Source organism: Rhinolophus ferrumequinum, chromosome 8 (assembly GCF_004115265.2).
Source record: "Rhinolophus ferrumequinum isolate MPI-CBG mRhiFer1 chromosome 8, mRhiFer1_v1.p, whole genome shotgun sequence".
Classification (NCBI taxonomy): Eukaryota; Metazoa; Chordata; class Mammalia; order Chiroptera; family Rhinolophidae; genus Rhinolophus; species Rhinolophus ferrumequinum.
The window spans coordinates 60,846,152-60,872,750 of record NC_046291.1 but is presented as its reverse complement, the minus strand read 5'-3'; the positions used below and the strand labels follow the sequence as shown (position 1 = coordinate 60,872,750).

Below are 26,599 nucleotides of genomic sequence, written 5' to 3'. Positions count from 1 at the left end.
GGAATTCTGAAACTTTTGTGGCCCAGATTTCAAGTAAGTTCCTCTAACTTTAGCCCTACGTTCTTCCTGTTAAGCTACAACCACTGTTTAAAAAAGAGTAGACTTGCAGTGGATGTTGCCCATATTTTAATGGCAGTTCGATTAATTTAAAAATTATTTATTTGATTGTTGGTGCTGATAGGCATGCATAAATTGCATATGTGTGAAAAGAAAATTATGGAGTGATATCTTGACTTACAATGTTAATCAAAAACAAAAAATAAAACAAACAGGAAAGATCAGCCTTCCTCCTCTAAGTTTCATACAACACCTACAAAAAGGTTATCCTTTAAAATACATACATAACTAGACATAAAAGACTGTATAAAATTAAATATAGTATACTTTTTAGAAGAACATAAGACCCAGTAACGGGTCACACTAAATCAAGACTTAAAGAACATGGTTAACTTAGAAATTAGCAAACTTTCTGTGAATGTTTACATAGTAGCCATCCAACTCAATTTCTTAGCCTTACATTATGGGATCTTGCTAATAACCAATAAACTTTTTTTTATTGATGTATAATTGACATGCAATATCCTATTAGTTTCAGGTGTACACCATAGATTCGATATTTATATACATTATAAAATGATGTGTCTAGTTGCCATCTGTTATCATACAAAGTTATTGTAATATTATTAACTATGTGCCCTATGCTATACATTACATCCCTGTGACATTTATTTTATAACTGGAAATTTGTACCTCTTAATCTTTGTTTATTCCACCTGCCCCAACCCTGACCTCTCTCTGGTAACCCCCAATTTTTTCCTGTGAGTCTTTTACTGTTTTGATTTGTTTGTTCATTTGTTTTGTTTTTTAGATCCCACATGTAAGTGAAATCATGTTATTTGTGTTTCTCTGCCTGACTTATATCACTTAGCATAATACCCTCTAGGTCCATCCATTTTGTTGAAATAGCAAGATGTCATACTTTTGTGGCTAATATTCCATTGTATTTATATACCACATCTTCTTTATCCATTCATCTATTGCTAGACAATAGGTTGCTTCAATATTTGACTATTTTAAATAATGCTGCAGTGAGCATAAAGGTGCAGTTACCTCTTTGTATAGTGTTTTCATTTCTTCAGGTAAATACCCAGAAGTGGAATTGCTGGATCATATGGTAATTCTATTTTTAATTTTTCTGAGGAACTTCCATACTGTTTTCCACAGTGGCTGCACCATTTTATATTCTTACTAACTGTGTATGAGCATTCCCTTTTATATACATCTTTGCCAACACTTGTTATTTTTTTGTCTTTTTGATAATAGCCATTCTGACAGGTATGAAGCAATAACCTCATTGTTGTTTTTATGATCAATGATGCAGAACACCTTTTCATGTGCCTGTTAACCTCTGTATGTCTTTTTTGGAAAAATGTCTATTCAAGTCCTCTGCCCATTTTTCAATTGGGTTGTTTGTTTGTTTTATATTAAGATATATAAGTTCTTTATATATTTTGGATATTAACCCATTATCAGATATACGATTGCAAATATTTTCTCCCATTCTGTATGTTGCCTTTTCATCTTCTTGATGGTTCCCTTTGCTGTGCAAATGCTTTTTTAGTTTGAAGTAGTCAAACTTGTTTATGTTTGCTTTTGCCACCCTTGCCTGAGGAGACTGGGTCAAAAAATATTGTTAAGACTGATGTCAAAAAGTTTATTACCTACGTTTTCTTCTAGGAGTTTTATGATTTCTGGTCTCATATTGAAGTCTTTAATCCATTTTGAATATATTTTTGTATGTGTAACATATTTTTGTATGTGTAAGATAGTGGTCCAGTTTCATTCTTTTGCATGTAGTTGTCCAGTTTTTCCAACACCACATATTAAAGAGGCTGTTTTTCCCCAATGTATATTATAGAAGCTCTGCAATTTTACTCCCCCTATTTTATGTTTCTGACATCATGTTTTACATCTTTTTATTTTGTGTATCCCATAAGTACGTATTATAGTTATAGTTGACTTTACTGGTTTTGTCTTTTAAACTTCATACAGGCTTTTTGAGTGGCTGATCCACTGCCTTTACTTCACTATCATATATTTTCCTTTACCAGTGAGATTTTTTCCCCTACGTTTTCTTATTTCTAGTTATGTTTTTTTTCTTTTTAGCTTAAAGATGACCCTTTAACATTTCTTTTAAGGCTAGTTTAGTGGTGTTGAATGCCTTCAGCTTTTGCTTATCTGGGAAACTCTTTTTCTTGCCTTCAAATCTGAATGATAACCTTGCCAGGTAGAGTATTCTTGTTTGTAAGTTTTTTCTTTCAGCATTTGAAATATAGCCTGCCACTTCCTTCTGGCCTGCAAAGTTTCTGCTGGAAAATCATCTCGTTGTCTTATGGAGTTTCCCTTGTATGTGACTAGTTGTTTTTCTCTTGTTGCCTTGAAGATTCTCTCTTTATCTTTATCTTTAGCCATTTTAATTATAATATGTCTTGGTGGGGTTCTCTTTGGATTCATCTTGTTTGGTACTTTCTGTGATACCTGAATCTGGATATATATTTACTTCCTGAGGTTAGGGAAGATTTCAGGCATTATTTTTTCAAATAAGTTTTCTGCTCTTTTGTCTCCTTTTTCTCCTTTTGGGACCCCTACAGTGTGAATATTAGTACACTTGATGTTGTCCCAGAGGTCCCTTAATTTAACCTTTATTTAAAAATTCTTTTTTCTCTTTGCTGTTTTGATTGGGTGATTTCTACATTTCTGTATCCCAGACTGCTGATCACTTCTTTTACATCATGTAGTCTGCTATTGATTCCCTCTAGTGTAGTTTCCATTTCATTCATTGTATTTTTTAGCTTTGATTGCTTCTTCCTTATGTTTTCTAACTCTTTGATGAAGTTCTCACTGTGTTCCTCCAGTCTTTTACTGAGTTTGATGAACATTTTTATGACCTTTACTTTAAACTCTTTATAAGGTAAATTACTTACCTCGGTTTCATTACAATTTCTTTTGGGAAGGGGTGTTCCATCTTGTTCCTTCATTTGGAATGTATTCCTTTTTCTCCTCGTTTTGTTTGACTTTCTGTGTTTCTGTGCATGAGGCAAAACAACTACCTCTTCCAGTGCTGAAGGAGTGGCCTTGTTTAGGAACGACTTCCATGCAGACTGCATATGCAAGGCCACTTTGGCCACAGGCTGCGGGGTCCCAAGACTGTCATGCCAGGTCCGCCTTGGCAGGACAGCTGGAGCTAGGGATTGTGGGGGCCGGGGGTCCTGGGGTGTGCCACAGCAGGCCCACTGTGGCAGGATGGCTGGATCAGGCATGGGTTGTATGGGTCCTGGGGCACACTGCACTGGGGTTGCCTTCATAGGATGATGGAGTTGGAGTGCACATGGGTTGAGATGTCTGGGGCATGTTGCACGGGGGTCATCCTAGCAAGACAGATGGAGCTGGAGTAGGCATTAGCCTTGGGTGTTCTGGGGTGTGTAGCACTGGGGATGCCTTGGCAGGACAGCTTCTGCTGGTGTAGGACAGCTCCCCACCTGGGGTGCACTTGGGCAGCCTTTGCAGGCTGGCTCACGCATCTGGACTATACCCACCCACCCTATCAGGTGGAGGGGGAATGTCAAAAATGGCATTCTCTGGTGCCCCTGATCCTAGAGAGACTTCTAGCTGTTCCTTGCCCACTTGACAGACACTAAGGTTAATAAGTGGGTTTCCTTCACTTTGTCTAGGTTCCCTTTTAACTGCTGTTTGTTTGCTGTGCCCCAGGGCAGGCGAGTCTTTACAGGCCCTTCTGTGATATTTCTCCCTATTGCAGGTCGGCTCCTGTTGTTACTCTTCTCAGTGTGGTCCCCTCTATCATTTGTTGTGCAGAAGCTATTTAATTGGCCCTCAGTTCTTCTTTAGAAGGAATAGTTCTATGTAGGTGTATGTTAGGTGTGTCCATGGGAAGAGGTGAGTTCAGGGTCTTCCTGTCATCTTGGACCCACCTCCCGTGAAATTCCCCAATAAACATTTTAATGTTTTAATTAGGAATCAAATGCCTGGGCTTTTCTCAGCATTTTGAAATAGTTAGTAAACTCTTTGCAGTTTAGGAAGCTCTTTTTGGTAATTTTACACTATCTTTTTGGTACTCAAAACAAACTTGGGGCTTGGTATCCATATTGTTATTGGTATCCTTCATAAATAAAGAAACTGAAATTCTGAAGGTTAAAAGCCTTGCTCCAAATGAGTTTCTTTCTGCTACTTATGTCAGTGATGGCATTACCTTTGAAAGTGGATTAATCCAAATGAATGTTGGGCTGACTACATATAATAAAGCTGTCAAATTCTTCAAGCTGGCAAAATTAGCCTCAGAAAATACCCTTCATGGTTTCACCAGGCTTTACATTTCCTAAAGCATATAATTTCCACTTCTTTCTTGAAGAATTTATTTGTGCCAAAAAATCTTGTCCCATTAATTTGACTAAAACTCTGTTGTTTATCACCTTAGCTCAGTTTTATTGTCTAAATTTATGCTTCTTTCCCCTAACCCTCTCCATCCCCCAAACTCAATTCTGTAGAATATGTGAAGGTTGTAAGCTGTGTTGAATCCAGCTTTTAAAAGCAAATTATAGTTTCTAAGTCTATCTTTACAAATGAAGTCTCAATATCCCAAATAACTTTTTAGTATCCTTTCTGCTCTTCTAATTAGTCTGTATCTTTCTGTTTCCAAAATAGCTCAACTTGAATGTCCCATTTTCAGTCTGCAAAATGTCATTCATAAGATGTGAATAGTTTAGAGGTAACACCACATAGAAAAATATGATTACAAATACTTGTGTTGATCACTATGACCTTAAATTCCTTTTCAATTATTAATAAAAAGAGATTCCCTCTCTTTGAGTAATTTTGATTTGATTCATTTAATCCAAAGATATTTATTTCTACCCTCAATAAAGTTTCATGTAAACATTTTTCCTATAAGTCATAATTATTTTCTTATTGTTTACTTACTGCTATTTTTCCTTTGTGACAAGCTGTATTACTAAGTGTGTTTTAAATAAATATGTTACATTTGTAAGACTTCTAACTTTGTAGTGTACTTTCACATCCATTTATTGTACTTTATTATCAAAGCAACTTTATGAGGTAGGGAGGAGCTATTTCCCCCATTTTATAAACTGATAAACAGAAAGTGATACATCACAGGTGCCACTTGTGGAGATGGGAATAATTTTTTGATTAATCTATAATTATAAATTTTGTTTTCTTTTATATCATGGTAATTTGTGACCATAGTGATTAACAATAAGATCTGGAATTTTTTTCTTTATCTCTTACTTATCATATTTTTCTACATGATAGGCAGTTACTAACTTATTAGTCCCTAGTTTCAATTTTCCAAAAGCTAGGTATAATTGTTTGTCTTTAAAGTCTCCAAATCCTAGTACTTTGCACATGCACAGGCTCTGCAGCATTAATGTTTTCTAGATATTTTCTAGCAGAGAAATATGACCCAGATATTGTTTTAAAATGATGAAGGATTTTTATATCAATGTTCTGATATGTTTTTAATAGACTCTTAGATAATTCTTTAAAGAGATTTTATAGACTTAGCAGGAGAAAAATCCCATTTGTATCTGGCAGGTCTGTCAAGCATTTCTGGTATAATTAAAGTAGGATTTTCTTTTGGATAAAGTTAATTTAAAAAAGTCTATTTCCCAATGTTTCAGGGAACTCAGAATAAATTTAAACTTCTTCCTTCAAACTATTATTACTTAACCTTTTCATATCCAAAATTCTCCAGATATGTTTTCTTACGAGGATTTATTCTGATATGGAGATTAATTACATTAAAATGCTTCTTAATTATATTCATATAAATCATAGGCTGTTTTTTGGTCTATGTTAATCTCGTTGAAATTCAGCACTATAAAGATGAATAATTCCATGATTCTTTCTGCAGTGTGTATCCTTTAAATGAATTCTGTCAATGAGAGTAAGAAATTAAAACTAAACCAAAGTTAGTACCATGGGCAAGTTATCAATCATTGCTCTCAACAGTAAAATAACTTTTAGTGTCTCAAATCTTTTCATTGAAGTAAAAATCCATAGGTTGTTCCACTGAACATAATTTGTAATTTTGGGAGTATCGGAATAGTTATATATTTTCTAACATGCCTGTAGTATTAAAGTTCTTGGTCTGGGAAGTAAGTATTCTCATCGTAGTTTACACTTTCAGTATACACACTCCTGTTAGTGCTGTCAACCAAACTGTAGAATTTAGAGCCATCCTGTTTTCGACTCCTCACAGCACCTTCTAAAGTTAAGACATTGGGTTTTTAAAACAAAGACTTTATAAGATAATCTTTAAAGCGATCCGAGATTTACATAGAATCTGTAAAATCCCATAATCTTAGAGGGTTTTTATTCAGTCATCAAGATGGATTAATCATAATAAAGTAATTGACTGATTAAGATGCAAAATAATTTTTCATTTTCTGCAGACCTTTGTGTACAAATGCTACTAGTTTCTCCAGAGCCAGATCAGTGGGAGAAGACTGTGATCTATTTATCCTTTATCTTCTAGCTTCTCTTATCATCCAGATCCTGGCATTGTGCTTTGGCAGGCTAGACTGTATTATTTAGGCATCATAGCCTGCTGAGATTGTGGGACTTGACTCTGGGCCCAAAGCCATTATGGTCCATTATCCTTTCCTACTCTTCAGGGTTAATGCTAACATATGAGTGTATTATAGTGGTGAAGAGAACAATGTGATTAGTGAATCAGACTCCCTGTGCTGCTTCAATCTCACCTCTGTATGACATATTCTTATGCAAGACGATTAACTTTTCCAGTTCATTAAGGTATTATTTGATGCAGTTATACCTCTACTGTGTATTTCTGTGTGACTAATGCGCAGAGAAGTGTTTTTTTTTTTTCCTATTTGCTCTCTCTTATGTAACTTTCAAATAAAGACATTATCTCTGAAAAGCTGTGAAGTTAGTGACTTGCGGTTTTTGTAGTGCTCAAGCCTGGAAATTCCTACTGTGCTTTAGTAGGAATTAAAAATTATAACCATGAACATGGTTTATTGTATGATTCATTTCGATTCTGATTAGAGTATTGAAATGGGAATACAGCTCATGGCTTACAGATAAACTGCCTTACGATGGTATCCCTTTAGTGTTTTAATAACCTACTTTGCAACTCCCATCATGAAGTATATAATGCATATTTTATATATAATTTTCTATCTTAGCAAGTTTTCAGTGTAAAGTCACATATGTTGACAATTTATCATTTCCTTTATTTCAAATTAATCCATGAGTGTTATAACTGCTGATCTCCAAAGAACTTAGATATAGATCAAATATTCTATATTATCATATATTTTCAGAATTGGAAGGGACTTTGGAAGTGATTATAGTGAACATTACATTACAGCTGACTCCGAAATTTGCCTTCTACCTCTTTCCATTGTAAACAGCTAATTGATAGATTAAAGGTTAGCAAATTATACTTTATGTGCAAATATAGCCCTCTGCCTGATTTTGTCAGGCTTATGAGCTAAGAATGGTCATTACATTTTACATGATTGAAAAATAATAAAAATAAGATTAATATTTTGTGATGTGAAATTCAAATTTCAGTGTCCAAAAGAAAGTTTTATTGAAAGACAACCAGGCTTATTTGTGTACATGTTGTACACACACACAAAAAAGGCAGAGTTGAATGATTGTGACAGGCATCGTATAGCCTACAAAGCTGAAAATATTTATTACCTGGCCCATTACAGAAAATATTCGTCTACCTCTGGTTTAGAGAACTGACTCCTGAATGAAGGGCAGTTCTTGATTAGTCTAAGCCAATCGTAGGGGCACTCATCATCTTTGCCAGTGACTGGATGTAGGAAAAGTTTTCCTGGGCAAGGGAAAAATGACTTTTCCTTTATGAGAAAGTCACAAAAAGGCAAAGATATGAACAAAAATATATATTTCCTTGTTGTTTCTGGCAGCCACCTTATGACAATAAGGAAAATCAGCCTGAGATTGAAGCTCACACCTAGAGGAAAGGAAAGCTGAAGAATCACAGAGAAAGGGAATTAAATCCAGCCCAGCTTTGATCTTTTTGTTATGTGAACCAATGTAATTCATTGTTTTAGATGGTTTTATTTGGGTTTTCTGTTATCGATAAACCCAGCTTTACCTCCACTTGATATACTATTATAAAATACAGATGGATATATTAAAATCATACTACAACCACAAAATTCAAACCAGGGACCCATAACCTACCTAATGGAAGTTGCAAAGGAAATCTTGTACTGGGAAATATTTGCCGGGGTCTTCTTATTCCAATCAGTGTATAATGTGCCTTATGTCCTTAGTCCTGGTAATGACCCAGGAGATAGATATTATCTCCAATTTACAATTAAGGACCCTCAGATTATCCAACTTTACAAGGCCACACAGCTAGAATGTGATACAGTGACCCAAGTCTGATTCCATAGTCCATTTCCCTTGTACATCGAAGGAAAATGCTGTTTATGAGGGAGAATTCTGTGAATTTTCAAACCTTTAGTATATTCAGTGGGGCAATGGAAGGCAGTGCATTGTTATCTGCGTGCTTCACAGAAGGAGTTAGTGTCTCAAACAGTCAAGTAGAGTTAATATTTGATAATCTAAAAGTAGATTAATTACACTGGTTTGTTGAGGTGACCTTTGTATTACCAAGAAACTTGAAATGTCTTTATTCATTTACTTATTGTATAGGCATTTCTGACACTACATATGGTAAATATTAATCTGCTTAATTAATAGCCTTCTGAAATCTCACCTTTTATTCTTTGTCTTACGGTTATAGTAAACCTTTTCAATATAAACACACTTTTAATGAATGTTTGAGAAGACTGACTTTATATCAATGTGAAACAGTTCTTTATTCTCCAAATGCAACCAACTGTTAATAGGTAGCTGCCTACGCCTCCTTGCATCAGATTTTTACAGATGGACTTTTGTTCACTTAAAGAGGAAACCTGGGAATTATTCTCTACTAAAAAAGGGAGAAAAACCAAATTAAAATATAAGTATGAAGCACCTGGTCCTCAGTACAACTATGTCCATTTGGAAAATAATACTCTATAAGATCATTACATATTTAAATTTGAATGGTTTGTTATAAAAAAATTCTCAAGTCTTTCTTGGACAACACTGCTGCAAAGATAAACTTCTGTTTGTAAGACGATACTTAGAGATTTGTAAAGGATTCATTCCTATTCTAAGATGAATAATATTACGTAGAGTACGGTGATTTGCGCTCAGTGGTTCACTGTGCCGGCACACCACACTTCAGCTGTTCTAATCTTCCTCGTGCCTTCCCTCTTCAGATATGGTCCTTGACCAACAAGTGAGCTCAGGTCAGCTCAATGAGGATGTACGCCACAGGGTCCATGAGGCATTGATGAAGCAGCATCACCATCAGAATCAGAAAAAACTCACCAATAGAATTCCCATTGTCCGTTCCTTTGCTGATATCGGCAAAAAGCAATCAGAACCAAATTCCATGGATAAAAATGGTAAATGTTTCTTTATTGTACCCTTATGTTTGTTATAGGTGTCTGAATATCAAAGCGTTTCTAGATCCTGTAAAATATGTTTTATTTAAAATGATCTATTGAAATTAAGATTGTTGTAGTAAAATTGTTTTTTTATTCATATAGTCTTATTATCAAGCATCAAATTGTAGAAATTTTAACAAGAGTTTAAGTTTCCTAAAAGGCTTATGAAAGAATGCAAATGAAATTTTTATCTAATAAAAAGTTCTAGACTCAAATGCAACAGACATAAATGGAACATCAACTGCATCCCGTGCAAGGTCCTACCCTTTGTCCCATAGCTTGAGAATGTAATGCAGTGCTTTGATTACGGCCTTTTACTTAAAATGAATACAATCACCATTTAGTGTTGGCAGAAAAAGACAGTCGTTTCATGTTGCTCATAGTCAACAATTCCATGAGACAGTAACAATGGAAAAGAACAGCTAGTGCCTTGCCTAAGCCTGATTTCTAAGTCACAGGCTCATTGCTATTCGCAGTGCTGCATTTTCAACATCCATAAAGCCACTACACTAACCACCTTCACACTCCAACACTGATGACACTAATCATTGTTTCCTAGCAATCATGACTTACTCCCTGTGGTTTGTGCCTCAGACTGTTTTACCCTCCCTGTGTATTTTGTTCCTCCTTGCATCCCTTTGACCCTTCATCATTTATACTAAGGAAGTTGCTTAAGAATCTCTTATTATTATCTATCCTTTCCATTAGTCTTGTGAAGAAAAATGAAGTTATCATGAGGATAATATGAATTTGTTAACAAGTTTCCAGTTTTAAAAGATAAATATTAATGAAAAGTAATTTCAAATGCCTTACTAGAAAGACTCTGAATTCCACAAATGGGCTAAAGTATGTGTATTGTCAGCATGATTTATTTTATGTAATTTCACTCCTATTTTCAAAAGCTTCAGAGGTGCCTTAAATATAAATGCATGAAAGTGAATTTTCTTCAGATTTCACTTTATATGGGAATTTTTAGCAGTTTTCATACTATTGAATCAAATATACAAAAACAAGTAGAATAAATGCTTTAATAAATCAATGAAGATGATTAGATATACTATTGTCTTAGAACATAGAACCAGTTCTTAATGGCAAAATGATTTTTGAAATACTCATTTGATTTTTTAAAGACGCTTAAATGACTTAATGTAAGTCATTGTTATATGAAGAGCCTATAGTTGTGCCTATATTAAGTTCAATAAAAACATTATGAGCACTTTATGGTCTATACTAATTTGTATTTGTAGATTCCACGGAACATCTTTAGAATTTATAACTTGATTTGAATCCCCGCACATATTTGAAAAATGTTCATATTATGAACCACAATTTGCTTTAAAATATAATGACATCAAAATGAGGCTCTTATATTATGTAACTTACTATAAATGTAGTATTTTTACTATGCTTGCAGTACTAGTATTTATTTAGTATGATGATATTAAGAAAGTAGGCTGAGATGTTGTTAATTTTGACTATGGATTTATGTCTACATGATTCCAAAGATCTTATTAAAATATTCCCATGAATTTACTCTCTATGAATGCAAGCAGATTTAGAAATAAACTTCTGCCTTCATTTCATTACTTTTGCTGGAAATCAGATAATAAAATATTATCTGATATCTATAACAAGGATATGTTCAAAGATGCAAGGATCTTGGGCTATGAACCAGCCATAATTTATATCTCAAATTCCACAGGGGATAATGTTTGCTACAAAATAATTTTCATGCATTTTATTCTTGAAGGTAAGAGGGTACTGAATTTTATTGGATGAGCTCTATATTGTAATATCATGCAAACATGGACACACTATTTATTACTGTTTTAAACTTCTGTTAAACATAAAAAGACATAATAGAATTATAGCCTTGAATCACAAGTCTGCATATAGATACATACAGATATAAAGTTTTCTGAGATCCTGGTTTTTGTCTTGTCCAGGTAACTGCTTAGTTTCTCTGAAAACTGGAATATTAGTTCTGAACTTATTCTGTTGCCATCTGTACAGTCAGCCTTTATCTGAACACATATAGATCCTTTTGAGGCATACAGTAGGGTAATAAAAACTTGGAAACATTTCTAATAAGATTTATATATCCAATTAAGTATTGTTGGAGACTGTGCTGTCAGAAGTAGTTTTCTAAGCCTAGGCTTATAACACCTCCTTGTGACTCTGTTTTGCTTCCTCACACACTTTGCATAATTATGTGTGTTGAGAATACTGAAAATATGTATAGATTTCACCAGTTTAGAAATAAATCTATCCAGAAGTAAAAAAAAGTGTGAAAGACCTTTATTACTAAGGTTCTCAATCTACTTATGAACTCTAAAAACTGACAAACTCTAGATAAACAAACATTAAAAATCATAGGCATAAACATAGATTTGATATTCTGTTTCAAAATATGCTGTAGAGATTTAATATTTTTGTGCAGTAGTACAGAGAGATGGAAAAGAATTTCAAGATATACAAAAGGGAATAATAATATTCTAATTATTAAAAAAAATTTCTTCAGTAGAGTAGTTCCTATAAAAAGATTGACTTTTCTTTTAAGATTATAAAATAGGCATTAGAGTTAGGATTTTCTATAAACTTGAAAACAGAAAACATTTTTTCCCCCAGCATAGGATAGAAATAAGCCCCCTCTTGCTTAAAGTACTTTTACTTTAGAGGCAAATCAATGGAAATTCCCTCAAAAACCAACTGATGCTTATGTAAAGAAGTTTAAAAGAATTATATAGAATAAGATTTCTACTTCCTTAATTGACTCATTCCTTTAGCATGCAACCTTCCCAAGGGTTAAACATTCTGAATTTGAAATGTGGATCTTCCCCATTTTATAGATTACACTTACGAGACAGTGATTTCCTTGCTCCTCTCTTCCCAAGTCCAAATTATTTTGTTCATAACTTTTTTAGTGATTTGTGGTGATTTATCAATCTCACTTCCAAATATTACACTAGTTTTACTTTTCTGTATATATTTTTTCTTGGTGTTCTGCACATTTTCTTAAGGGCTAAGAGGCAGAATGCTATGGATTCACCATGCATTTTTAATGCCACCATGCTGTGTTTAACTTTCACTTTTCATTAAGCATCAAAACTGTGAGAATTAAATGTCTGATTCTGATGTTTCAATAAAAAGTGACAGTTACATTTGGCAAAACAACAGCGAAAAATAATAGAAAAATAATGTCTTCTTTAACATTAGAACACCAAAAAGGATATGAGTGGAAAGTACTCAAAAGAAATACATCAAGAATTTTCAAATAATTCCTTGAAACTAGACTTTCTAAAAATAAAAATCAGCCTTTTGTGTTTAATGATCTAGAAAGAGAAATATATCAATATTTGTATTTGTCATTTAGGTCATGCACTCAATTATATTTTAAGACATTTGGATTACAAATCTAATATAAAATATTATTACCCTTGTGATAAACTTTATACTAAAAATAATTTAAGACAGTTTCCTTAGGTCTAGGATATCTTCATTCTACTGTGTCCTTTTCTAATAAATCTAATTCCTTTCCTTCACATACCTTTTCACCTTATTCTGAATACTTTCCAGTTGTACCTTTTATTTAAGATCTCAAAAGAAGTCACAGAGCAAAGGATCTTTAAGTTACTTTCAAAACCATAGGTTACTTAAGAACATTTAGATTTAGAAGGATGGGATATGTGTATTAGATCTGCATAGATTCCAGCCCTTAAAACAATGTACTCATATGTATTGTGAATTATTTTTATTTATGGCCTTTGTAAATCAGTTTTATTGCTTTATAATTACTTTTTTTTTTTTACAAATGTTGAACTTTTTGTCTTCAAGTGCATAATGTTTCTATGTTCATTTAGATAATTTATATGCATTCTTGTTTTGTAACTACTGTGGTATCCTAAGTAAGATAGAGTTTAAAAATTATCTGTCATAATGTTCTACCTCTGAAGAAAAAAAGCTAGAATAACAATTCTTAGAAATACTTGCAAGAAAACATATTAAAAGATTCATGTAGGTGACAGAATTAAACGTTGTATAATAAAGGTATTTTCCATTGTTCCAAAAAAAAAAATCTACGTGACATTGGTGACACAACTGGTGCTTCTGTTCAGAGGCTGTCGTGTTGTTACTGAGTTTTGTAATGTCAAGACTGGATTTTAAAAGCAAAAATATTTCTAGTATTATGTGTTTAAATTTGTTATTTCCTATATTACATTAATTATTTTCAGGCATAATAATTTTTCTCCAGGTTTAATTCTGTGCATACTTTTTACGTTTCGGAAGTGAAGCTCACTTAGTCAACATTTTCTAAATATTTAGCCTTTCTTTCTTCATGTTCTCTATTCCCATGAATAAATGTATTGTTACACATGTATGTAACTTTGTCATTCATCTTTATATTTCTTTATTTTGCTCTGTCTTGTGTCTGTCTCTAACAGGCTCATCTCATCTCTGTACCTCCCTCATCTCCTACCCTTTGGGTACTCTAAATGCGTTGAAGGTTTCTGAGGTAGTGTAAACCAGTTTGGTCTCTAGGTTCATAGTAACGTACCTCCATGTCTTCATCCCAGTTTCCTTCTATTACACATGATTTTCAGTGGATTAAGCAGTAGCAAATAATGATGTACTCAAGTGATATGTTATTCTCCTGTTGATTTGAATTTGGCCAAATAGAAATTTAAAAGCTGCTCTTTGACAATACTTATGTACATAGTTTATCTAAAGAAGAAGAAAACTGTAGGTAAGGATTTAAATGAGTGAATGTGGTACTTAACAGATTTTTTGAAAACATGTTTTTACACTTGTGTTTCAGTAATGAGATGCTTCAATGATACAGAGTTACTTAAAATAAAAAATAGTACTTTGACATAATCTCATGTTCCTCCCCCACAACTTTATGATGAGGGAAATGTCTATGCTAGTCTCACAATACACTTAGTGAAAAATTTACGGACTACCAAGTAGGAAGGCAGAGCTTCCATTTTCTAGTTAGTAGTCACTTGATTACTCTCAATTTTCTCCTGTGCTTGTCCCACATCTTTTATGATCTGCCTTGGAAAAATACATGGTCTATAATAACTTCATATCTGACTGATATATGACCCCTACATGGAGGTCCAGTGGAAAAAAATGAATTCATGATTCAAATGAAAACTAATTCAAGTACCAGTTGCTAACATGAATACTATAATATGCACTTAAATTGCTAAGATGTATAACATATATTAGAAATTTGGATTTAAGGTGGTGAACCCTTTGAGTTTAAAGGGTTGAAAAAATAAGCATATATGGTAAATATATAAGGATAATATTAGGTTTCTCAAATATTTCAATAGTCATGAACACTTCCCAGTTCATACTAATTGTGTCCACTTTTTATTAGCTTTTGAATAATTTACCCTGAAAGTAATAAGGTTACTGAGTTAATATATTTCTTTGAAAAAAATTTTTGGGATAGTCATCTGTATGCCTCATAACAGATATGATTAAACATTGCATAACAATTATTTATAAAATATATTAATATGGACAGTGATCACTGTACAAGTGATGGTTATATAAAGAAGTAGGCAAAAACATGTATGTTCACAAAACATTGTGGCATATTACTAGACAACTTATCATAAAAAATTAGCATTTCACAAGCTTCCACACATATATGTGATTGCTAAATACCTCCCTCTATACTATGTTGTTCTGGAGGGAGAAATATCCTAGCAAATTCTTTGTTATTCTTTTAGAAAACATATTCACTTCTGGTGAAGTTAAAATCCTATACCTAAAAATTGTCATTCTATGAACTACTATTGTTTAGACTTCAGTGAAAAAATAAGGGATGCACTTTCAGAATCTAAATGTACCGATTCTTCATATGTAATCGTATTTGAATTAATAAAAGTCATTTTGAAATCTAAGTCCATCACCTTCTTCTGAAGGGCAGTGATAATTGGAATAAACTAAAGAATCAGTGTTAGACAGATAAAGATTATAGTTGATAATAGAATTATAAAAATTATTTTAATTCATGAGGTTTCCAGTACTTGATAAACTATAATTTATGTGTGGATTTTAGTTTGATATAGATATAAATATAGACATAGACATAGAAAACAAAATTTTAAGCTTTATTTAAAGGTTTCTATTTTTTTCCAAATAACCCAAACCAAACTTGTTAGTTTAATTTTTAAATAATAATACCTGTACATTTTTCTGTATCCAGCCAAGTTTGAGAGACTACTGTGAAGATATACACATATAATGTGTATTGCTTCATTTTAACAAATTAATGTACATGTTAAGAAATAACATTTGGAGTACTCTTTAACTTTGTAGGACACTTGATGTGATTAAATATATTCAACTACTAATATTTACTACTATTATTTGACTATTACTGCTGAAATATAAGAGATACCAAATTTGTGGTTTATATTCCTATGTCATAAGTGGTAGTTTTAATGCTTTTTTTTCCTGCATCAGCAGACATTCTATGTATATCTCTAGAATCTAGAACTAGCAAGGAATTTACTGTCATCTAGCATGTCACCTGCTAGTTAAATACTCTCCCACTAGGGCATTACCTATTATCAGTTAAACTGTTCATAGAAAATAGTTTTCAAATCCCTTTCTGATTATCAACTATATGAGGTAATATTTTGTAAAATTTTTATATTATAACAAGAATACCATAGCACAATAAATCCCCAAGTCTATTAATTGTGTGCAAGATAAAATGCAGTGCCAATGTTTTAAACGTATTACAAGAGCTGGATGTAATTTATGGAATGTTCTGTTTTTAAAGTTTATATATGAAAACCCAGACTTCAATTTCTTTAATTTTTAAATTATAGCATATTTTCTATCCAATTAAATTTATTCAAAGTTGATGATTTTGCATTGGGTTGACTCTTTTTGAGTGTGTTTGCTGATTGAATTAAGTAATTGTTCTTCCATGTAGTTTTATATCATACAAAGTAAATTATTATAAGAAAGCAGATATATTGAATTTTTTCATTCCTTGAATTTCATCACTTGATTTTATGGAACATTCTGTAAATTTAGGTTTAAATATATCTAATGTTCTAACTCATGAAAATATGGAGCAATGATGTGAAACTGGTGATTGAAGACATCTGTTAGTAGCACAAATGCATTATGGAAAAGGTTTTTTTTGAATTGGCATAGTTATTATTTTGGAGATGATAAATTAAATGGCTGCTAATGAACAGTTCACTGTCCTAGCTGCCCATTGCAGTTAGAAATGGGAGGATGAACACACTTGATGCAGCTTTAAGGGTCATTTCTCTAAGTTTATATATATATTTCTTGAAAATGCTATAATCAGATTTTGTGTACATGGTTTGAGGTGAATTTACTTTAAAAAGTCATTTAAAAAATCTTCGCCAAATGTATTGTTTTACTTTGTTTAGTGAAAGAAAATAAATATTTCAGTTCTAGAAGAATCTTAAGCCCATTACTTTCTGTCAATAGAAAATTTTAAACCATGAAAAATTGTATCTATTAATAAATTGACCCCTGCCTGAGAGGATTGATAGTTCAGAAAGGGAAATTCTAGTAATATTTTAAAGTAAGTTATTAGTGTTTTAAATAAAACTTGGTAATTTCTAGATAACAAAATATTAGCTGTATTTCATGAAGAGAATTTAAAGAACAGGTTTTATTTGTATATGTGCCAGTAGTTTAGAGAAGTTCAAATGAGTACAGACTGCAGTCATTGGGGAAGACAAGACTACAGGTGAACTTGAATAAAGTTGGAGTTTAGGTAGGTAGAGAGAAGAACTAGGCGGAGACAAGAGTGTATTTCTGATGTTAAGATGAGAATAAGAGCAGTTATTTGGAGTCAATGAATTATGATCATAAAATATGGTCAAGGCTTCAAAGGCTGGGTTGTCGGCATTGTTTCACAGCAAAAGTAGTAAGTAAGGATGGGGAGAGGTTAAGGAAGGAGAGAGAGAAGTGAAATTAAGCAAACCCCACAATTTTTTATCATTTAATTGCTACATATGGAAGAACTTACAGATAAATTGAAAGAAAAATGTTTCATAATTAGTGAATAATGGACTTTGCAGCCATTGTCATTTTCCCAGCTACACTTAACTAATATCATCATCTTCCCCTAAAATTGGGAACGGTGACAAAATACAGTTGCTGGTTAGAGTTAATGGAAAACTAATACAATTCAAGTTATTGATCTTTTCTCTGCAGAGCAATATCAGTGTGCTTATGCAATCATAATCAGTGACAAGCATAAAATCGTAATCATAGAGTTTGCTCTGTGTGAGGTAAAGGTATTTCTCATGGAACTGCCATGTTATAAATCTCTAAAAGTTATTATCAAAGAATTTTTCCTCATTAGTTTATTTTTTTGGATGCAATAGAAGCGGGTAAATATGATGCTGTGTACTTTTCAGATAAACAGTAACATTTAAAAAAACCATACATGTAAGGCAAATCATAATAGATGCTATCTTGTCTTTGTAAATAGATATATCATAAGTTTAGATGAATTTAAAAATCAATGATGTTTCAAAACTATGATAGATTTAAATATTTTTTGTAGGCGATCTTTCTTCATAGAACGTAACGGTTTAGTTAAAGGACTTTTAATCTGAGAATTGGTTTACATTTTATTGGTTGAATTCTCCCATTTCTATCTGTGACTGATATAATAAGAATCTTTGTATTTATACAGATCTATTTATATTGACCTTTCATGCTTACCTCATAAACTCATTTAGAAATCTATGTTAGTCGAATTTAATTCATATTCACTCAATATGTCTAGAGTTATGTAAGGAATTGTCCGTATTCTATAATAACAATCTCTTTTAGCAGGTCAGATTGTTTCTCCACAGTCGACTCCAGCCTGTGTGGAAAATAAAACTGACGTGAGCAGAGAAAACAGCACTGTTGATTTTAGTAAGGTAAGTTTTTCTTTATTTAAGTCAGCTGCTGAATTATTCGTAGAAATTATTACCCATTTTAAGAAGTGTTGACAAATTTTTCTGCATGTACATTTTTTATTACTTAGCCAGAGCTTGACATTGTTATAGGTAATGTTAGCATTTAAGTTCACATGTAACATTTTATTTATTCACAAAATGATTCACAAAACCAAAACCAAACGTGTAAGTTTTATGTATTAGTCTTTGGGTTTCAGCCACTTGGTAAAATGTATTTCTTCCAGTAAAAAGAAAAACTGGACTTCACAGAGAATTTAACAGAAGTTTATTGTTTAACACTTTGCTGGTTTTTTCAAAATAATTTTTTCCACTCTTTGTAGCAAAGTAAATCATATATTAATAATATAAAGTTTCCTTGTCAGAATTCAGAGAAAGGCATTAGTGTAAGAAAACAGTAGAACACAATAGAACTGAACAGTTTTTCGTAAAAACATAATAAAGATTTACTGTTGAGGGATACATCTAATTGGAAACAATTCAAATGAAATCGTTTATTTGAATTATTCTAAGGAAATGAGTCTGTGAAAATGATGTGATTTTGGTTAGCAAATTCCTGACCTTGCAGTTGTGCTATTGTAGGCTATGTGGCAAACTGATACTTGAGCAGGAAAGAGGAGTTTAAATACTGACCAAAAGTAAAGAAGCTCAACAATTCTCTTTAGCTGAGTGGCTGAAACAGTAGTAACTCGAGTGTTTGTGTGTGTGTGTGTGTGTGTGTGTGCGCGCGCGTATTTTCTCAGAAAGCCCCTTAGCACTAGCAATGATTGTAACAGTAGGAGGAGGTGGGAATGGGAGGCAGCCGCAGAGGAAGTTATGTGCCTCAAGCTTCTGAAAAGGTGAACAGCCATCAGCTCCTTATGGCTGTTTCACAACGCCCCTGCCAATGCTGAAACGGCCTCGGTCGAGTCACGTGCATGCTCTCCCTCTGGTGCGAGTCTCCGTGGGAGCGTGGTGTACCAGCTTAAGTCTGTTAATTATGCGTGCAGGGACTGGGAGGCCATCAAAAGGGGCATACCAGTCCATGTGGGATGAAACAAAGGCATGAAAAAGGACCTCCACACCAGCAAGAGAGAGAGGTGAGGGCATACTCGGGCTGTGTTTCTACGGTGGTTCAACGCTCATTTCACTGTATGGAGGCATGTGATTCAAGTATTACCGGTATTAAGCCAGTTCCAATGTATTCCATTTGCCGTTCCAAAATATCTTTGTAAAGCATTACATATTCATTCATTTGCAAGTTGGAATAAAATTGTCACACAGTGCCATACATTTAATTTCTGATATTCTTCATTTGAAACAATATCTTAAAAGCAGTGACATAAGAAGTTGCTTACTTATTTATACAGGTATTAACAGTACAGCACGGCCATACTCACCATTCTCGAAAACAATGATAATAAGTCACATCCTTTCAATAAATTACCCTTTAACTTTTTTTTAAGGATATCCCCCCTTGACACTGAATTTTATATCTCCATATCATTTTGCTTTTAGTTGACTGACCTATCTTTGGCAGCGTCAAAAATGCTTCATAGCATTTGAAAGAAAATGAATTTTGCTAGGTGGAGAGAATATAGTCTTATCTTCAGGTCTCCCCAAACAATTAGAACTATAGAAGAATTGAAAACAGATTTTCCTTCTTTTCCATTTTCTTCTATTGGATTTTCAATCTCTCTTGTCCATTTCATCTTTTAATAGGCAAGCTAAGTTTCTAGCACCCTCTACTCAGTGCCAATTATTTATATTCATCAGTCAGAACACGGCACATGGGAAAGAACATGGCTTTTGAGAAAGAGCTTGAGATCTTGAATCCTAACTCTAGCATTTATAAACTATCTGATCTTGGAGAAGTCCTCTGAACTTCAGCTTTCTTATTTGTAAAATAAGAATATAATACCTATTTATAATTTCGTTGTGAAAATCAAATGAAATAATACAAAGAATGCATGGTAGAGTTCTGGGAACATAGGAGGCATTCCTATGGCTATTATGGCCTAATAATAGCCATAATAGTAAAGGTGGCTATTATTATTATTATTGTCGAAAAGAAATACTAGACCAGAATCTAATATATTTTGGTCTCCCCTGGATCTCTAGTGCCTTGAACAGTATTTGGGATGTATTTGTTGAATGAATCCTGTGAGATTCAAAATAATTTAAACCTTTAGTTCTAGAACGTTTTTGAACAATCATTAAATTAACACTTCTTACTTTATAACCTGGGAGGGCAGGATAGTACAGTTTGGAAAGAACAAATGTGATCCATCATGTGGAAACAAATTTTAGTGTCAAATTTTGCAGGTACATGAGAGGAGGTTTTTTTAGCCTAATGACTTCAGTTAGGTAGTAAATTAATCACAGTTCAGCTAGTCTCCAGGTTATTTTGTCCATTTAAATATTTTGAGTTTTAATATGTAGATTCCAAACCCCAGAATTTTGAGATGTTAAGAGTAAAAACATTCTTCGTTCATTTCACGTGACTCGATCCTACATCCTATCTACATTCAATCTACACATAGTTAACCCTTCCAATGAATGGATATGCCCATCAAATTTATTCATTTAAGGGATGTTTTTAATATAATCTGAACTGTCAGGTATTTGCTTCCTATAATGTTTTTAAAAAGCAGACGTGTCAAAACACTCTATATCACTGTTTTTTAAACTGACATGTAGAGGTTGGTTATTTTAGTATATCCCAAATGTTGGTGGTGTTTCTTTTATTTCAAATGACTCAAAAGAAACCTTCACGTTATTTTCTATGTAGAAAAAACTTTCTTCTGCATCAATTTTTAGTATGTGAAAAGACTTGGACTATTAAATCCTTGAACTCTAGGAAACCTTAGAAATTTAGAAGGTGAGAAAGCTGAATCCCAGAGATATTAAGAGAGCAGCTCAACGTCACTGGCTGGTTAGTGTCGCAACACCATTTCTCCCTAGAGGATCCCTGTTAATTTTCTTGTACTTTCTATAATGGGCTTAAAACTTAAACTTTTCCCCTAAAGTCTCGTCTGTATTTCCTTCTCATCGCAGTGTGTAGCTTGTCCAGACACTTCCAGTTCTACTATGATCTTCTGTCTTACTTTGTTCCCTAGAGATATAATTGTTCCTCACCCACAGCTTAAGCACCAAATGCCCAGAATAAAGCGTCTTTCCCTTCTTAGCATGAAGGTCTAGAGAACCCAGTGAAATGAATGTAAATCCACATCCATCACAGTATAGCTTGATTTCTTTAAGGTCCTATTCAGAGGAAGAGTAAATTCCAGTGTTTCTTTGTCCATTCCAAGTGTTTGAGTCTACTTGAAGGTTGTCTTAGAGGTGTAATTCAACCTAATTCCTCAGAGCCCTTTTAGGTATTTGTAACTTTATAAAAGGTTCAACTGTGGTCCTTACATATGATCTTTTGTTATATTAAAAGGTAGTTAAATTGCCAAATAAGGTTTTTTATGAATTGTATATTAACACAAATACAAAAATACAGGACTACCCCAGGAATAATATAAATATAATTGTAAATATAATAATTAGGTAATAAATTACATAATCTATTACCCACCAAGTATATAACTACTTCAAGAATAATATAATGTAATGAGTATAATATAATGGCTACTCCAGATATATATTATTTAACTATAATTTATTATATTTAAAAACAAAAGATAAATTTGCTGCTCCTGAAATTTAATTCTGTATATTTAATGTTTTTTTCTAAATAACAGATATCAATTAATGATATATTATGGATTATATAATGCAAAATAAAATCATGTGTAAGGACCATATATTTCCTTTTATAAAATTAAAACTATTTTAGCATACAATGTACTCCTTGATTTAATTAAATTGTATCTTAAAGCAGTTATTTGTATAATTGCCACCTTTCTGAGGCACAGACTTCAATAATCAAGACTATGGTATTTGTCAAACGATAAATGAATTTATAGAAAGTTTTCCAGGTGGAATTTAAACTTATTAAAGTTATAACAGGTATTATCACTGTGACTCATATTGCTTATCAATTATAGATTTTCTTTAAAAAGCTATTTTCTTATTTTAAATTTTTTTCCAGTGTATTAACATTGAATAATTGTTTTTTCCATTGGGGGAAAAACTTAATTTTTTACTCTTTTAGACTCTCAAAGACTTAGGAAGATTTATTATATTTTTCTCACAGGACTAATAGTGTAGAGGTTATCTTTTATTCCCTTCTTGAGAATTTATGCATTATAGTGAAACTGTAAAGCGTAAGTAATCGAAAGCATTTCCAATGTGTGCGTATCACCTAGCCAGAAAAATAAATACAAAAACATGACAATAATTCTCATGAAATTTAACCTTGTATTAAAAAGGTAAATAAATAGTTTCAGGCCTATAAATTAAAAGATTAAATTCTATAAAAAGAAAATATTTACCATATAATATCTCAATGTATAATTTTATGAGTTTAAAAATTTATATTTGGGAGTATATTTATAGGTTAAAAACTTTGAAATTTATAATATTTGTCATAACTTTTATAGGAAGTTTTACTTTGTTAAATCATTTTTTTCTTAAAAATAAAACAATGGTTCTACTTGATATTTTTAGTGGAGTACTGCAAATTATTGTTATGTTGAATCCTTATGATAAAATGTATCCTCCATATAATGGGTTTTAAGTTTTGTGGCACCCTTGTTTCACAGAAAAATTAAATAGTTGTAAACCTTCTAAATAGCTGTGTTGAGGTCTTGATTTCAGAAAGCAATGTATTTAATGTAGTCCCTAGAGGCTGGCAATTGACTTTCTAAGGTACTCCTCCTAAAATTTTTAATTTTTTCATTTTTAACTTCTTGGAAAAAATGTTCTCAAATCATTAAACTTGAATTGTATAGTAAATCATCAAAAGAACTATCTGGCCTAAAAGAAACCTTCTCAGCCTCACCTATTTTGACAGAGCTCTTTTCTCTGTCTTGGCTAGTCCCACTTTGATCTTTGGCCCCCATTTCATTAACACAAGAGCATAAAACCAATTACTCAGGCAGATAAATCTTATTGTTTCTACAAACAGATTTCCATAAAAAGCAACTCAAATGAATTAGAAACAAGAAGTAGGCCTTGTAAAATTTACTTTAAAGTCACTGCTTGGTTTTCACTGAGACCCTGTGCTTAAATATTGATATTTACTCTGAACAGTTTACACTCATTTTTTTCAAACTTCACCCTTAACTCTAAGCATTTCTTCTTGTTAATGATCACTTTTATTTCTTTTGCATTCATTTCAATCACAGACATCTCATATCAGATAGTTAACTATGGCTCTTCAGCCACCCCAAATGTTAATACTTTTATTTTTGTTTACTCTGCCATATCTAAATTCTCTGATGAGAAATTAAAATTGAAGAATGATTAGACCAAGTATAGATTGTGAAGGATATAGAACAACTAGAATAAAGATGAGGACTAAGGTCATAATTCATATTGTAAGGACAAACATGATTATTTTTTTTGAAATGGGCAAATTTTGAGTATTAATTAATTGAAATATATTGTGCACAAAATTAAGATAATGTAGTGTAAAATATTGAAATGTATTGGCAAATGCCAATTAAATTATGATTGAAGTATATTTAATTGAAGATACGCTTTTTTTCTCTCCGAAAATTTTGATATTGTTGATACCGAAGAAGCTTCTTTAAATATATTGAATAGAGAAACTAGAGTATTCAGCTTTTTGATGACCAATTAAAAAATACACAAGAAAAAAAGTTATTTCTAAAGGGCAAATGACATGTTTAACTATTTTTAAAGCTTATTTAAACTATATTTATTGATGGATTACCATATGTGAAGCACTGTCCTAGGATATGATTTAGCAAATTTTACCAATTTTGATTTATCTTATTTTACTTGTGTGATGCTTGCAGGTTGATCTGCATTTTATGAAAAAGATTCCTCCAGGTGCTGAAGCTTCAAACATCTTAGTTGGGGAATTGGAGTTCTTGGATCGAACTGTAGTTGCATTTGTCAGGTTGTCTCCAGCTGTATTGCTGCAAGGACTGGCTGAAGTTCCAATCCCAACCAGGTGAAAAGCCTAAGAGCATCTTTTGTGTTTTTCCTAAACCATGTTTTTTGTGTGTGTGTGGAAAAAAACACAAAGAGCCAATATGATTTACTCTGAGAGAATTTTTTCTAGAAACTAATGTTTAATCCACAACACTGTTGTTTCTTCTTGTTTGTGGAGGAGGGGAAACAGTGCTTTAAAAATTATTCTTTCCTTCTTCCTCTCAAACTTTTATGTTTTCTTTCAGGCATGCTCCTCATCTCTGAATACTCCGGGTTATATCACCATATAAATTCTTTCTTATAATTTTGGTAAAAAGTGATGAAGTGCTAGGCTTTCCTCAAGATTGTATTAGACTGTGGGCTAAAGAGAGGATTCTGTATATGAATGTGGTCAAACCCAGATTGATCAGGTTCCAAGGCTTGGCTTATGATTGAATGAGTCGGCCTTCAAAGTACGTGTAAGTGCTGTCATCAGGATAGTCCAGCCTACACTTAATACACTGCTTGTTTTAATCCAAGGCACACACATAGAGTCTGAAAAATCGTTGGTACTAACATCATGGTACTGTGGCTAAATCCAAATCAAAAGTACAAGTTTAATTTAATTACATGAACTTCGTTTTTATTTAACTATGTGTAAAAACGAGCAACTTAAGGATAATGCAAACTGAATTATGTTGTTTGTAATTTATCTCTATTTTATAGATATAAGACTGTCCATGTAAAAAATGTGAAGTAAAAAAAGGACTTCAGTACATTAAGTTCCTAACAATTCATCCAGGGCACCTTGTTTTCTTCCTGTCTCCCTCCATCCAATGTGATTCTTATATAAAGATAGCCTTTCACTCTGATCCTATTTCTATAGCAAAACATCTCTCTCTGGGGCTCCATCTTCCACATGACTGGTACCCTTTGTTTGATGCTCTAACTGTTTCAGATGCTGTTAGTATGACGCCTCTTCCAAACATGGAATGCCTGAGCCAAGTTAAAATGATGTAAAGTTCAAGCGTTATGGCATCTGGGTTTGTAGAATATGTTTCCTCTGTGAACCTTTGTCCTTAACTCAAAACATAGCAGATTACATCACTCTGTGCTTTAATTATGGTAAGATATCCCCCAAATATGGAATAGTTTAGTCAGGAGAGGCCTCATTTTGTAAGAGCTTAGCTAACCGGAATGGGATTCAGTGTTTGAGTACCTATGCCTGAATCTGTGGTTTGAGTCAGGAACTCTGTTATCCTTCAGCTTACAGAAAAGAAGTTCATCCTTTTGGAAAGCTAATGAGACTTCTGATACATACCAACTTTTATTTAAAAAGGGGAATGATAAACTGAGCTCAATAAAGTGGCATCTGACTGTATTTGATTAAAGCTGTGTTTTTCCATACACAATCTGTAACCTATTCAGAGTCTCTGGGAATTTGGGATTCAAATTTAATATGTCAAGCTTACTCATTGTAGAGGTATTATTTTAGTAGTTTAAAATTCCTTTTCAGTCTTCTAAGCAGTATATTGTTATTCCACCATTTAAGAAGGTGTCTGATGAACTCTGAGTAAATGATGGCTATTTATGCCCATGATAGTTCCTGTATTGCAAAGGAAAGAAAAGAAAAATTCCCAGGAGTGGAGAAAAGCTGTAATGGGGTAATACACCCTCACTTTGAAAACTGTCAAGGTTTAGGTGACCTCATTTCATACTGACAGCAAAATATGTGTAGAGAACAATGGAGGAAAAATTAGGGGCACAGTAGAGCCACTGTATAAGGAGAGATTAAAAAGACTGGACTAGTTAAGAAAGGTGAAAAATAGAAGAAGATTAGTTAGATAAATAGAATACAGAAAGCCATTCAAGGTTCCTAATTATTCTCTCTTGGAGGACAAAAGGGCACACCATGAATATAACAGCAAAACATAGTAAAAATGTCAGAAAATAATCTTTCAGGACTTTATAAATAGCCCATGCAAT

At 32.8% G+C, this 26,599-nt stretch overlaps 1 protein-coding gene across 12 annotated transcripts in view; it reads left to right on the top strand.

Moving 5' to 3' along the window:
• The window catches only part of SLC4A10 (solute carrier family 4 member 10), a 260,771-nt gene that overhangs the window by 146,195 nt on the left and 87,977 nt on the right, over positions 1-26,599 (top strand). For 3 of the 12 annotated variants that reach the window (XM_033111848.1, XM_033111852.1, XM_033111846.1), the window contains exons 6-9: positions 9,372-9,560; positions 18,459-18,550; positions 19,576-19,665; positions 24,496-24,653. In XM_033111848.1, coding sequence (XP_032967739.1) covers positions 9,372-9,560; positions 18,459-18,550; positions 19,576-19,665; positions 24,496-24,653 — 529 coding nt within the window. The remainder of the gene's footprint in view (positions 1-9,371; positions 9,561-18,458; positions 18,551-19,575; positions 19,666-24,495; positions 24,654-26,599) is intronic. The other 9 variants (XM_033111853.1, XM_033111850.1, XM_033111847.1 and 6 more) reach the window with 3 other exon arrangements.